This window comes from Urocitellus parryii, chromosome 1 (assembly GCF_045843805.1).
Source record: "Urocitellus parryii isolate mUroPar1 chromosome 1, mUroPar1.hap1, whole genome shotgun sequence".
NCBI classification, from domain to species: domain Eukaryota; kingdom Metazoa; phylum Chordata; class Mammalia; order Rodentia; family Sciuridae; genus Urocitellus; species Urocitellus parryii.
The window spans coordinates 136,351,723-136,364,992 of record NC_135531.1 but is presented as its reverse complement, the minus strand read 5'-3'; the positions used below and the strand labels follow the sequence as shown (position 1 = coordinate 136,364,992).

The 13,270-nt window shown below is 39.3% G+C and overlaps 1 protein-coding gene across 1 annotated transcript in view; it reads right to left on the bottom strand.

The window, feature by feature from the left end:
• Fstl4 (follistatin like 4) overlaps positions 1-13,270 on the bottom strand; it is a 400,452-nt gene that overhangs the window by 5,346 nt on the left and 381,836 nt on the right. Inside the window, exons 13-14 of the mRNA XM_026400193.2 lie at positions 11,944-12,093; positions 5,449-5,556 (exon numbers count right to left, since the gene is read on the bottom strand). Coding sequence (XP_026255978.2) covers positions 5,449-5,556; positions 11,944-12,093 — 258 coding nt within the window. The remainder of the gene's footprint in view (positions 1-5,448; positions 5,557-11,943; positions 12,094-13,270) is intronic.

Below are 13,270 nucleotides of genomic sequence, written 5' to 3'. Positions count from 1 at the left end.
TCAGGTATCCAGTGGGACAGGTGGAGAGGTAGCTAAAAGCTGGGCCTGAGATTTTAGCTTTTAGACATGTGGAGCAGAGTTCAAGGAGAGACCAACATTCAAAAACTGGTTGCTGGGGAGGCCTCAGTTATAGATACATCTTTACGTAGTGACAGCAAGATTTGTTTAACAAATCCCTTCCTGTTGGGTATTTAGAAAGAATATTAGGATATTTTAATGTTTTGCAAATATAAACAATGCAGTGACATAGAATATCACAGTTAAATCTTCGTCCCCACTCATGATCATAGCGTTTGAATATATTCTGAAAAGTCAAGGAGATGGATCAAAAATGACTCCTTTTTGGGTCCCATTTGATAATTGCTGTGTTAGGTGACATTTCCAGGAGTAATTTTTGCAAGTACTGGTTTCCTTAGCCCTAACCCACCCTAAATATTTCTTTTTTTGGTGACAATGTGTTTCCTGGACTGATGATGATCACCATTGTCTAATTCCTCCTATTAATTAAGATGCTTTTAGTGTTTTGCCATTTAGGCAAAGATTTGCTTTTTTAAATTTTTTAATTTATTTTATTTTATTTGAGAGAGAGAGAGAGAGAGAGAGAGAGAGAGAGAGAGAGAGAGAGAGAGAGAGAGAATTTTAATATTTATTTTTTAGTTTTCGGCGGACACAACATCTTTGTTTGTATGTGGTGCTGAGGATCGAACCCGGGCTGCACGCATGGGAGGCGAGCGCGCTACTACTTGAGCCACATCCCCAGCCCTTGCTTTGTTTTTTTGGGAAATAGATCTTTACCATATTTAAGGAATTTTCTTCTATTCTGGTTTTTAGGCCTTTTATTAAGACTGTCTAGTGTATTTGATTAAATGCCTTTTTAGTACTTACTGAATACATTCTCTTTTTTCCTTTTAATTTGTTGGAGTTATGAATAACATCATTGCATCCTAGGAATGTGTTTCCTGTTTGAGCATTCAGATACATTGCTGGACTCTTAATATTGTGTTTAGAATTTTGCTTCTGTATTCATTGATTAGATTAGTCTATAGTTTTTAAAATATTATTTTAAACCAGTTTTTATAGTTATAATTATACTGGCTCTTTTTAACAAAGTAAGGAGCTGTATACCCCCTGCATGGTTTGGGATAGTTCAAATAATATTAAAATTATCTATATTTTGAAGCCTTGATAAAATTCAGATGTACATATTTTTATGGCAGTTCTTCAATCTAAAAACAAAACAAAACAAAACAAAAAACCCTTCAATGACAAATTGTTCTATTTCAAGTTTCCTTTTTCTAAAGTTAGGTACTATTCTTTTCTTTTGCATTTCATAAACAATCACCTATTTCTTTTTTTTTTCCTTCCAAATTCTTTTATTATTATTATTTTTTTATTAGTTGCTCAAGACAATACAATGATCTTGACATATCATACATTTGATTCAAATAGGGTATGAATTCTCATTTTTCTTTTTTTTTATTATTTTTTTTATTATTGGTCTTTCAAAATATTACATAGTTCTTAATACATCATATTACACGGTTTGATTCAAGTGGGTTATGAACTCCCACTTCCACCCCGTATACAGATTGCTGAATCACATCAGTTACCCTTCCATTGATTGACTTTCTAGTGTCTGATGTATTCTGCTGTCTGTCCTATTCTCTACTATCCCCCCTCCCCTCCCCTCCCCTCCCCTCTTCTCCCTCTACCCCCTCTACTGTAAATCATTTCTTCCATTTGTATTATCTTGTCTTACCCCTCCTTTCCTCTTATATGTCATTTTGTATAACCCTGAGGATCGCCTTCCATTTCCATGCGATTCCCCTTCTCACTCCCTTTCCCTCCCACCTCTCATCCCTGTTTAATGTAAATCTTCTTCTCAAGCTCTTCGTCCCTACCCTGTCCTTGTTTACTCCCCCTATATCAAAGGAGTCATTTGGTATTTGTTTTTTAAAGATTGACTAGCTTCACTTAGCATAATCTGCTCTAATGCCATCCATTTCCCTCCAAATTCTATGATTTTGTCATTTTTTAATGCAGAGTAATACTCCATAGTGTATAAATGCCACATTTTTTAATCCATTCATCTATTGAAGGGCATCTAGGCTGATTCCACAGTCTTGCTATCGTGAATTGAGCTGCTATGAACATCGATGTAGCAGTGTCCCTGTAGCATGCTCTTATTAGGTCTTTAGGGAATAGACCGAGAAGGGGAATAGCTGGGTCAAATGGGGGTTCCATTCCCAGCTTTCCAAGAAATCTCCATACTGCTTTCCAAATTGGCTGCACCAGTTTGCAGTCCCACCAGCAATGAACAAGAGAACAATCACCTATTTCTTAAGGTTTTAAAATCTGCCACCCAGAGTTGCAAGGTAGTATTTAATTCCAGCTATTTTCATCCTCCTGTATCTGCAGTAGTAGTTCCTTTCTCATTCTACATTTTGTCTATTTTTGTTCTCTCTCTTCTACATTAAGGTAGGGAAGGATTATTCTGTTTTTAATTTCTATTAATTTCAGTCCTTATTAATTCCTTCTTAACATTTTGTTCTTTTCCCAATTTTTTAACAGAAATATTCCCTTTGCAAGCTTCCATTGTTAACTATTCCTTGCATACAGCTTTCTGTGTATCCTGCTGGATTTGATGTGAAATATTCCCTCCCCCCCGAAATTGCTTTTGATCCAATACCTATCTGGGAAGGTTTTTTTACTAGGTTACCATTGAACTATTTCAAATTATCAGATATAGCCGATAACATCTAATTTTACAAAAATTTTGAGGTTTTCTTATGATTTGCAATATGAGAATGTGTGAAAAATTCTATTTGACAGGTAAAAGATTGTCTATATTTATTAAACTCAGCTCATTGTTTCTATTAATTTTTTATATCATTCTTTGTCTCCTTGGTATGTACAATTTAAGTTCATTTTAAATCTAATTGTTAAGATACTCCTGTTTTATGTAGTTAGTTATGTTTTACACCTTGGCAGGTCAACGTCTCTCTGACTATTCAGAGCTTTTGACCTTGAAGTTGCCTCATCTGATGTTCCTGTTCCCTTTCCCAGACATCTCTTACTCACCTCTTATCACTATTCTTACCCCTTTAAATTCAACCTTTTATTATCACTTCATTTTATTTCATTTCATGTAAACAACTTGTTGCTAATTTTCTTCCTTTTTTTAAGCCCAATTGGATCATCTCTACTTTTAATAAGATAATTCAGCTGGTCACATTTGGAGTAAGAGATACTCCTTCTTCAACGTTCTCTGTATCCTCTCTCATCCAGACAAAGTGAGATTTTTGAGTATTTTTTACTTTCCTTCGGCTTCCTCTCCCTCCTTTTATTTTTGACTGAAAAAACTCCACCTTTAGTTATAGCCTGCTGACAAGTGCTTCCTCCTATACCTTCCATCCCCCTTGCTTTTAAATCTTTTTCTTTGGTTCATCAACACTTTCTCTCCTTTCTCTCTTTCCTTCTGATCTGGTTCGTCTGATGTTCATCTAGTATCTTAAGTGAGGCTACATACTCCCAGAGTGTTTGCATACCCTTACATCATTTATTTATTTTTTGTCTTGACAGGTAAATTATGTCTCAGCTGGAACAGGACCGTGGGGTTTTAGCCTTTTCTTCTTCACAGTATGTAGATGTGGCTCCGTGGGCGTCCAGCTACTGTTGCAGGTGAGAAGTTCAGTGCCAATCTGTTTGTTTTGTCTTTTATAGGTAATTTGCTCTTTCTGCTCAGAAAGATCTTCCCTTGCAAGATTTTCCCTTTATTCTCGGAGTTCCAGAATTTTACTTTAAAAAGGGCAGAGATGTCATTTCTCATCAATTTAGACTGGAACTTGCAGATCCCTTTCAATTTACCTGGTTAATATTCCAAATATACTTAATGTTTGATTCCATTTCAACTGTGACCTTTGTCTAAACTTCTGTGGTCCTTACTTCACATCTCAATCTCTTCAAGTGTTTGCTTTGTGATTTCAGAAAGATTCATCTTTCAGCCTACTTTTTTTTTTCTCAGTAGAAACCATTGAATTTTCTAATTCACTGACTGTAGTTTCAAATTAGGAAAAATTTTTGTTCATTTTAGTTGACAAAATCAAACCTTTTTCTGGTGGCCCATCTCTTGACTTTACTTAGGTACATTCTTAGCGTTATTTTATGGATCCCACGGGCAGTTCTATTTCTCTGGGCTTATGCTCTGTTCTGAGAAACCTTTATTCTGGCTCCTAGGTCCTCAGAGGGCTATTATTATTATTTTCTCAGCTCACTGGAACCCAGGGCTGGTTGGTGGCATCCTTTGAGTAATAGTAATCTCAGTTTACAGGAGGTGAAATAGCATCTCTACCTGACCCAGCAGAGCACCAGGAGGTTGGCTGGTGGTTGGGGCCGGTGGTCAGTCCCTGACAGGGAGCTTCTCCAGACTCTGGCCTTCCCAGCCTCTCACCAGCCTTGGAAAGAGGGCAGAACCATCTCATTTGCAGTTCTCCTCCATCAAGGTTCTGAGGGAGAAACCCTGATGGCCCAAGCCACCCATTGTATGTCGTGAATTAACTCCTCTCCTGTATTTTCAGAACAGCCCTCTGCAGTGTCTTGGAGAAGATGGAGCACACAGGCATTGAATTCACTTTTTGTAGGGCTCGTTCCTGTCCTGATCCCTGGTGAGAAAGGCTAGGTCAGGCACACTCAGCACAGGACTGGGTGACCTTCCCTGGCTGGTGGAGTGAGGATCCTACAGATCTCCAGAGCTCAGCCCTTTCCCAGGAGGTAGTAAGCACAGTGCAGGCGCTGACGACGTGGCCTCCACAGCCACAGGCAAACGACTAACACTCAGAACATTGTGTTTTTGTTTACTGATATAATTGCTCTCTGCTGCTCCTTTTCCTTTTTAAATTATGGCTTTCTCTTTCTACGTCTCCACCCTGACAAGATGAAGCACAAGATCCTCACCAGAAGCTGAACAGTTGAGGTTGCCTGATCTTGAGTGGAATCATGAGCCAGAATAAACCTCTCCTTTATAAATTATTCAGCCTTGGGTATTTTGTTATAGTAACAGAAAATGGATTAAGACATCCACTACTTGCTTTCGTATTATCCTCCAGTCTGACTAAACCAAGGTGAAGAAAGAACTGTCTCCGTTCTCAATGCCTGGACCCAGGGCTTTATCCTGGTTGTGGGAGTGACTGGCTCAGAAGAGGCAGGTATTGTGGGGTTGGTGGGGACTGGATTCTCATGACATCGGAATTTTATTATCATCATATTATTATCTTCAGCAACAGGTATGGCCTAAGATACCCTGTTTATTGAGAGGGGCATTATCCTGAGGCTTTTTCCTACTTTCTCCTTGAGGTTTTATGGAAATATTGTGGATATCTGTGATTAGACACCTAAGGAAGCAGGAGATCTTTATCATGTAGGGAGACAGTCCTTCTGCACTCAACATACCTGGAGGCTTGGTTGAGACTTGTGCCTGTCCCCCCAGCTCAGGACCCACACTTGGTCATGTGACTTGTCATAGAACAGCTTAGCCGGCAGAGGATCCACACCTATGGACTTGAAAAAAACAGTGACACGTTGGTCATCATTGTGGTAGAGGCTGATGGAGATGGGCCCTTCTGGGTTTTTGCACATGGACCTCCCTCCCAGGGGAGTGGAAGGCTGATTTTGTGGCATTGTCAATGACCCTGTTTTGGAACCCAGGGCAGAACCTCCCCTTGGGCTTTGTCCTCCCAGACATAAATTAGTTATTAATTATGTTCTCTCTTTTATTAACTTTTTTTTTCATATTTTACTTAAAGAAACATAAACCAACTTGGCAAAAGCCTAAACACAGAGGCTTTACATTTTCCACTCAGGAACCAGCTACAGGACTCTCCCTTTACTGTTCCTAGAAGCTTTGTGGGCCTCTTGGACCCTCAGTATCCTTTCCCAGCTGCTTGGTGCTCTGAATTTTAATGAGTTGGTCCTTCTCCCCTGGGTCATCAGAGGCAGACTTTGATGACCATTCTGTGCAGCCTCTTCCATATTCTTTAACAGAAGCCATTGGAACTTAGACTGTGGCATCAGACAGACTAACACTCTTTTTTTTTTTAATTTTATTTTTTTAAACTGCAATATCTGAAACTGCTTTCTGCTGAGGGTATAGCTTCTCCTAGGGTCTTGTTACATGCAGGCTATTTTCAACTTCTTATCATGTAGTTTTATAAATTCAAAACCCTTGCTGTGTAATGCTCATGCCATTAGACTATGGCCCCAGCTCTTCTTGTCATTGGCCAACATCCTAGTTACACTCTGTTCACAAAAGATGTGGACACCTGGTTCACTGTCTTCTTTTCTACCACACACTTGGTCACCAAGTTTGGTGCCTTCAAATCCACATGGATAATTCATCTGAAGCCTGGCTTTCTTAGTTCGTTTTTGGTCTCCACAATCTTTACCTTTACCCCCAAATCAGCCTCAATAAGTTATACCTTGTTAATATAATTTCCAAAATTTCAGTTTCAACTGACCATATTCTAGCCTTTCTAACTGACCAATGACTAGCCTCTCTGCTCCTACTGCCCACACTGGCCGTACTGGGCAACAATTTCTTTAAAGAACGGTCTATGGAGTTCCTGTTTTCACTTTACCTGAACTCATTTCCACTAAGTTTCTGTCTGTTCTAGACCTTCACACTAAGCTCCAAGGTCACCTTGTGATTTTCCTGACATTTCAGCAAGACCTCATTGTGGTTCTCTGGTCCCTTCTAGAAATATTGTCTTCATTTGCCCTTCCACCTCCCTGGCTCCTCCACTCCAATCTGATGTCCAAGCTGGCATGGCCCAGCTCTTCATCTTTGACCTAATTCCCTCCTTCTACATCTTTCCATGGTATTGGCATCTAGTAATTCTCTACATGCACCTGTTGCCCTGAACCTCACACATTACAGAACTGAAATATGTTTCTTCTCTTATCATCACTTCTTTGAGCCTCAAGGAGAGGCTGATTTTATTTTCCTGAATTCACATATCCCATGGCCTCTGTGGTCTCCAGTGAGCCTCCCTTGTTCTCATTTATCTGCTAACTTCCTACTTCCCTGATACCATTTCCCCGACCCAGAGCTTCCTAACCTATCCTAATGATATCCCTTGAACACTATATTTAGTTTTTTGTTGTTTCTTTTAAAAAAATCCTTTTTGAGGGCTGGGGATTAGCTCAGTCGGTAGAGTGCTTGCCTTGCATGCACAAGGCCCTGGGTTCAAACTCCAGCACCACACATACACACACACAACACAACAAAACAAAACAAACAAACAAACAAAAAAACCCAAACCCCTTTGTTTTATCCATTCCAAACCCTTTGGATTATACCTTCTCCTTTAGATATCCCATTTATCTGTCCTCTTCACAGCAAAAATTTCCCTCAAGTTTGGATGGGATCCATTGTCTCTTCTTTCTGCTTAAGCTTCTACCATCAGGTTTCATGTCCTGAGTTGGTATGGAGGAAACCTGAAGAGCTAAGCTAAAAATCTATTAAAATCAGAGCAGAATTTCCCACAGTCTAATGGTAGAGAGCAAAGATTTGGCAGGGAAGAAATCCTGGTAAAAAAAAAAAGCAGGCTCTCACTTAAAAGCCTCAAGACTGAAGAGGTAAATAGAGTCTTCCAGAAACTTTAAAATGGTTGGTTCTCTATGCTCCCTGACTACCAGAGTAGGTAAACATTTTTAAGTATATGATAACTATTTAAAGTCCTTAAAATTTCTTATATAGAATGTTTGGATTCAAAAAGATCTCTAGGCATTCCAAAAGGCAGATGATATGACTTAAAACAACATGAAAAAGACAATGGAAACAGATCCGGGGGTGAGCCACAGAAAGTTAATAATTGAGAACTTATATATAAATAGGGGCTCTAGTAGGAATTTTAGAAGTGAAAAATGAAATACTTGAAAAAAATCTAATAAATAGGTTTTGTTAAACCCACCAGACATAGCAGAAGACAGAATTATCAAACTGAGAAGTTGATGGAACACATCCAAATTGAAGGAGATGTGGGGCACAGTGGAAAGGTCTAACCTTTAAAAAAAAATTAAAACACAGTTCCAGAAGAAGAGAGGAGAGAGGTGGGGGAGGGAGGAGGGGTAGAGGGGGAGGGAGAGAGAAAAGAGGGAGGAGAATGAGGCAGCAGAACATGAAGAAATAATTGATGAGAATTTTCCCATCTGATGAAAGATCTCTACACATTCAAGGACTTCTACAACCCCAAATGAGAATAAATACAAAGAATAACACACCCAGTCACATCATAGTTACACTACTGAAGACCAAAGAGAAAGTCTGAAAAGCAGAGAGAGAGAGAACACTACCTTCAAAAGAACATTGATAAGACTGACAGTTAACCCACCGAAACAAAGGAAGATAAGGACAACTTCTCAGAATGCTAGAAAAAAATAATTGCCAATCTAAAATTCTACACCTGGTGAAAATATTTTTCAGCAACAAAATAGGCATTTTCATGCAAGAACTATGAGAAATTGTTTCCAGCAGACACTAAAAAGAACTATTAAAATGATTCTACACAGAGCTATGGACTTCAAGAATAAAGAACACTAGAAAGATATATATGTGGCTAAATGTAAATTCTTGCTTGGTAAAATAATCATCATGTTTTGTGTGGTTAAGTTACATGTGGAATTAAGATTCATTACCAGAGTAATGCAGGAGGATGACTAAAAGAGTTAAAGTATTCTAATATTATTGGGGAAATGAAATAACAGTTTTTTATGCAACTTTACTGATTAGTGTTATAATTTCTGATGTTAATCACATCATAAGGGGGCATCTTCAACAATCTAATAAAAAATAGAATTAAAATGTTTGACAAATAAAAAAAGGAAAACAAAACCATGTAAATAAGAAGTAAAATAAAAAAGTAATATGGTAAATATACAGTTTTTAGGGGGGATACTGGAGATTGAACTCAGGGTCACTTAATCACTGAGTCACATCCCCAGCCCTATTTTGTATTTTATTTAGAGACAGAGTCTTAATGAGTTACTTAGTGCATTGCTATTGCTGAGGCTGGCTTTGAACTTGTGATCCTCCTGCCTCAGCCTCCCAAGCTGCTGGGATTACAGGCATGTGCCACTCTGTCTGGCTGGTAAATATAGCTCAACTATAAAATTAATTACATTAAATATAAATGGATCAAATACTCCAAGTAAAAGACTAATATTATTAAACTAGATAAAACTCAAAATTTAACTCCATATTACTCTATGAAAGAAAACCTAAAATATGAAGACATAGAAGGATTGAAATTAAAAGTATAGAAATATTATAAGGCCACTAATGAAAATAAACCTGATTTAGCTATACTAGTATTAGGCAAAAATAGACCTTCAGGAAAGTAGCATTAGTAGATATTAGAGCGTTATTTTCCTACGAATAAAGACATCTTTTCCCCAAGAAAGAAATTACAATTTAAAAGCAAAATTGGATAGAACTTTGAGAAATAGATAAATCTATAATCACAGTGGAAGATTTTAACACACTTCTTATCAGCTGACAGACTAAGTAGATGAGAAAATCAATAGGGATAAGAAATCTGAACAATATAATGAATCAGCTTGAACAAAATGACACATATAGAATACCACACCTAACAATACCAGAATAAACGTTCTCAAAGTGCACATAGAACATTTACCAAAATTGACCAAAAGCTCAGTTATAGAATAAGCTTTTAAACTTCAAAGGACTGAAATTATTCATAGTGTATTCTCTGGTCAATTACCAAAAATAGGTAGAAAACTGGTCTCCCTTTAAATTTACATCCACAGTCCTGAAGTGGGTTCTCACTATTAGTCTAGGAGCACTATCACCTGGCTAATTCAATCTCACATTCAGCTGTTGTCTCTTTCCTCAGACCTCCATCCCCAGTGATACTTTTCCTTCTTATTTCACTGAGAAAGTGAAAGCAACCAGAAGAAAGTTCATCTAACTACCACCCACTATACCACCAATTTGCACCTGTGCCTGAATGCTTTCCATTTCCTCCTGTTCCAATGAAAGAATGTTCCTTTAGCTAGGGCTAGCATCTTCACCTGTGTACCTTGAATTCCACTGAATGCTGTGATGTCACCCACTCTAAATAAGTTCCTTTGACATCCCCTTCCAGCTGCCTCACTTGCCTACTTTCACAATAAACCTCCTCTATACAGTTGGCCACATTCCCACTTTATTCTCTATCATTGTAACTTGAATCTGCACCAGCAAGCTCACAATCACCGTTATCATTTCCCACCCTTGTGACCCATGACTGTGGTATCAAACCCAGTGGCCAGTTCACAATTTCTAACATGTGAATGCTCCTAGCAGCATTCATCACTGTTGACCACTATCGATTGGAACATTCTCTGCTTTTGGCAGTTGGAGTATCACCCTTTTCTATTTTTTTTCTTTAAGGTTACTCCTTCTTGGATTTCTTTGTTGACTTCTTCCTTCTTTTTGAGCTTTAAATACTGGAGTGTTTTAAGCCTCCAACCTTGACTCTTTTCTATATTACCCTGATGATTTAATCTAGTTCTCTGGATTTAATCGGTCCATAGGGTGATGATCTCCTGCCTAGACCCTCTCTTGACTCCAGACCTATTTATCCCACAGCTTTCCTGACGTCTCCACTTACATATGTACTAGGATTTCAAATATAATTTTCCCCAATCTTCTCCATGTTTTTCCCCACCCTAAGTCATTTCTACCATAGTATTTAGTTTCATATTGCTGCAGTAACAAATTACCACCAATCTGGTAGCTCAAAATAAGACAGATTTATTCTTTTACAATTCTGGAGACCAGAAAGCCAAAGTCAATTTCACTGGGATAAAACCAATATGTTGGCAGGGTTATGTTCCTTCCCAAGGCTTCTCCTTGCTTTTCCTAGTCTCTAGAGCTGTAGTCCTTGCACCCTTTGGTGCTTCTGATCTTCAAAGCCAGCAATGTAGCATTTTGCTTTAGTTCTCATGTTGACTTCTTTATCTATATTGTCAAATTTCTCTCTGCCTCCCTTTTATAAGGGCATTTCTGATTGCATTTAGGATCCACCTAGATAATCAAAGGATAATCTCTTGATTTGAAAATCCTTAATCACATCTACAAAGTCCCTTTTGCTACACATTCACAGGTTCCAGGGATAAGGATGCAGACATCTTGGGGACCATAATTCAGCCTGCCACACATTGTGAATGGCATCACCATTAAGCAAACACTTTGATTCCTCCTTCTCTTGAACCTTATGTTTAACCCATCAGAAAGTCTTTTAGGCTCCACATTTAAAATACACCAAGGATCTGGTCATTTCCCTCCACCTCCACTGCTATCATCTTCTCCTCTGGATTAGATCCCACCATCTCTCTATTCTTCCCATCTATTTTTAAGACAGCAGATGTATTGATTCTAAAAATATAAGTCAGATCATGTCACTCCTCTGATTACCCTTCAGTGGATTTCTATCTCACCTTGGATTTTATTCTAGGACTTAATGGCCTCCAAGGCCCTCTCTTTGCTTACCCATGACCTCGCTGCATCCTACTCTTGCCCTCATCAATATATGGTGCTCCCAGTCTGTGTCCTGAATGGCATTCAGTTCTCAGATTCTATTTGCCTCTAGAGAGAGGGACCATTGAAAAGTATTACAGTCCCTCTGTTATATTTCATCAGTTTTTCAAAGGTCCCTGAAATTCTGATTTATGGTCTGCCTCCTTGATTACAATCTAAGTTCTGGGGACCTCAGTGCTCATTCATGGCTATCTCTTGAGCATAGTGAATAGCTGCACATGATTTTTTTTCCTTCCAAGCAGAGCACCTCTCCTAGGAGCTGGGGAATGTGCAGAAAGCAAAGAAGCATGTGATAGGTCATGCCCCAGAATTTGCATCATCCTCGTTCCCTTCAAGAAATGTACCTGTAGGACTTTCTGGGCTTGAACGTCGACCACAAGGACTCTGTTCAGTGCTGGCTGGGCCACATAGATGTACCGGTTCCTGATGTTAACCGCAGATGCCCACTGGCATGACTGGGTGGCACTTCCTTCTCCTTGGGGACAGATTTCTTCCTGTAAAGGAGAAAGGCTGCTATGTATCTTCTTAATCCCTCTTTCCTGATCTCCCTTGGTCCCTTTCTTCTCTCTCTTGGAAACCATGGGATGGACAAAACATGGCACACCAGTCCTCCCACATCATCAATTTCTCACCCAACATCCCTCCTCCCACCTCTCAGAGGCTGTAACCTCCTTTGTGCCCTTTCAATCAGCACCTTCCTGGTTCATATTCCTCCACTCTGGTGTGCTACCTTCTCCTCTCCTCGTCTTTGTCATTGGAAACTTCTGCTAATGGCCAAAGATCTAAGAGTTGCCCACACTCTTTTCCCACTTTCTCATGGCTCAGAAGCTCCTCAACCCTTTGGCTTTAGTCCTTACTACAAAGCTTTGTCCTCACCAAGGTCACTATTGACTCCTTGGTCATTAAATTAAACATCACCATCATTTTATTTGAACTTGGGCCATCAGCTGACAGTACTGACTATTGCTTGGTTTCCTTCCATCCATCCGCAGGGGCTGATTCTTCTGTGTTGTTGGATTCTGCTCAGTTTGCTGATCTATGTCTCAGTACCCGAGGTTCACTCATGAATTTCTTTTTTTCACTAAAATCAACTCCCTTGTTGACTTCATTGAAATCTATGGGTGTAAGTGCAGTCTTCATGCTTACAATCCCCAAATTTCCATTTTCCAGTTTGGGTGTCTCCCCTTAACTCCACGTTTATATAGTCAAATGGCTTGCCCTGCTTGGTTTTTAATGGGAATCTCAAACTTGTATGTCAAAAATCACTGGTCAATTTTAGCTCCAATCCTGCTCATTCCACTCAAAAACTGGCAGCTCCATGGCATTCTTAGACCAAAATCTGTGGGGCTGTCCTTGACTCTTCTCCCCTGTCCACTGTTCCCAACCAAGGCATCACAAATCCTTTCAGTTTTACCTTCAAAATACTTCCACAATTTTGCCCTTTCTTACCATCCTACCTCTGTCAACTCTGGTTCAAGTCACATTCTTTGTTACCCAAGTAACTGCTTAGCATCCAGACTGTGCTCCTTGCTTCCACCCTACCCTTCGCCCACCCGTTCTCCACACAGCAACCACAGACAGGGATCACTGTAAAAAGGAAGTCAGATCATGTGACTCTTTCTGACTCCTCCCACCCCAATCAAATTCTTTCTTGCTTCTTTCTCCCTCCTC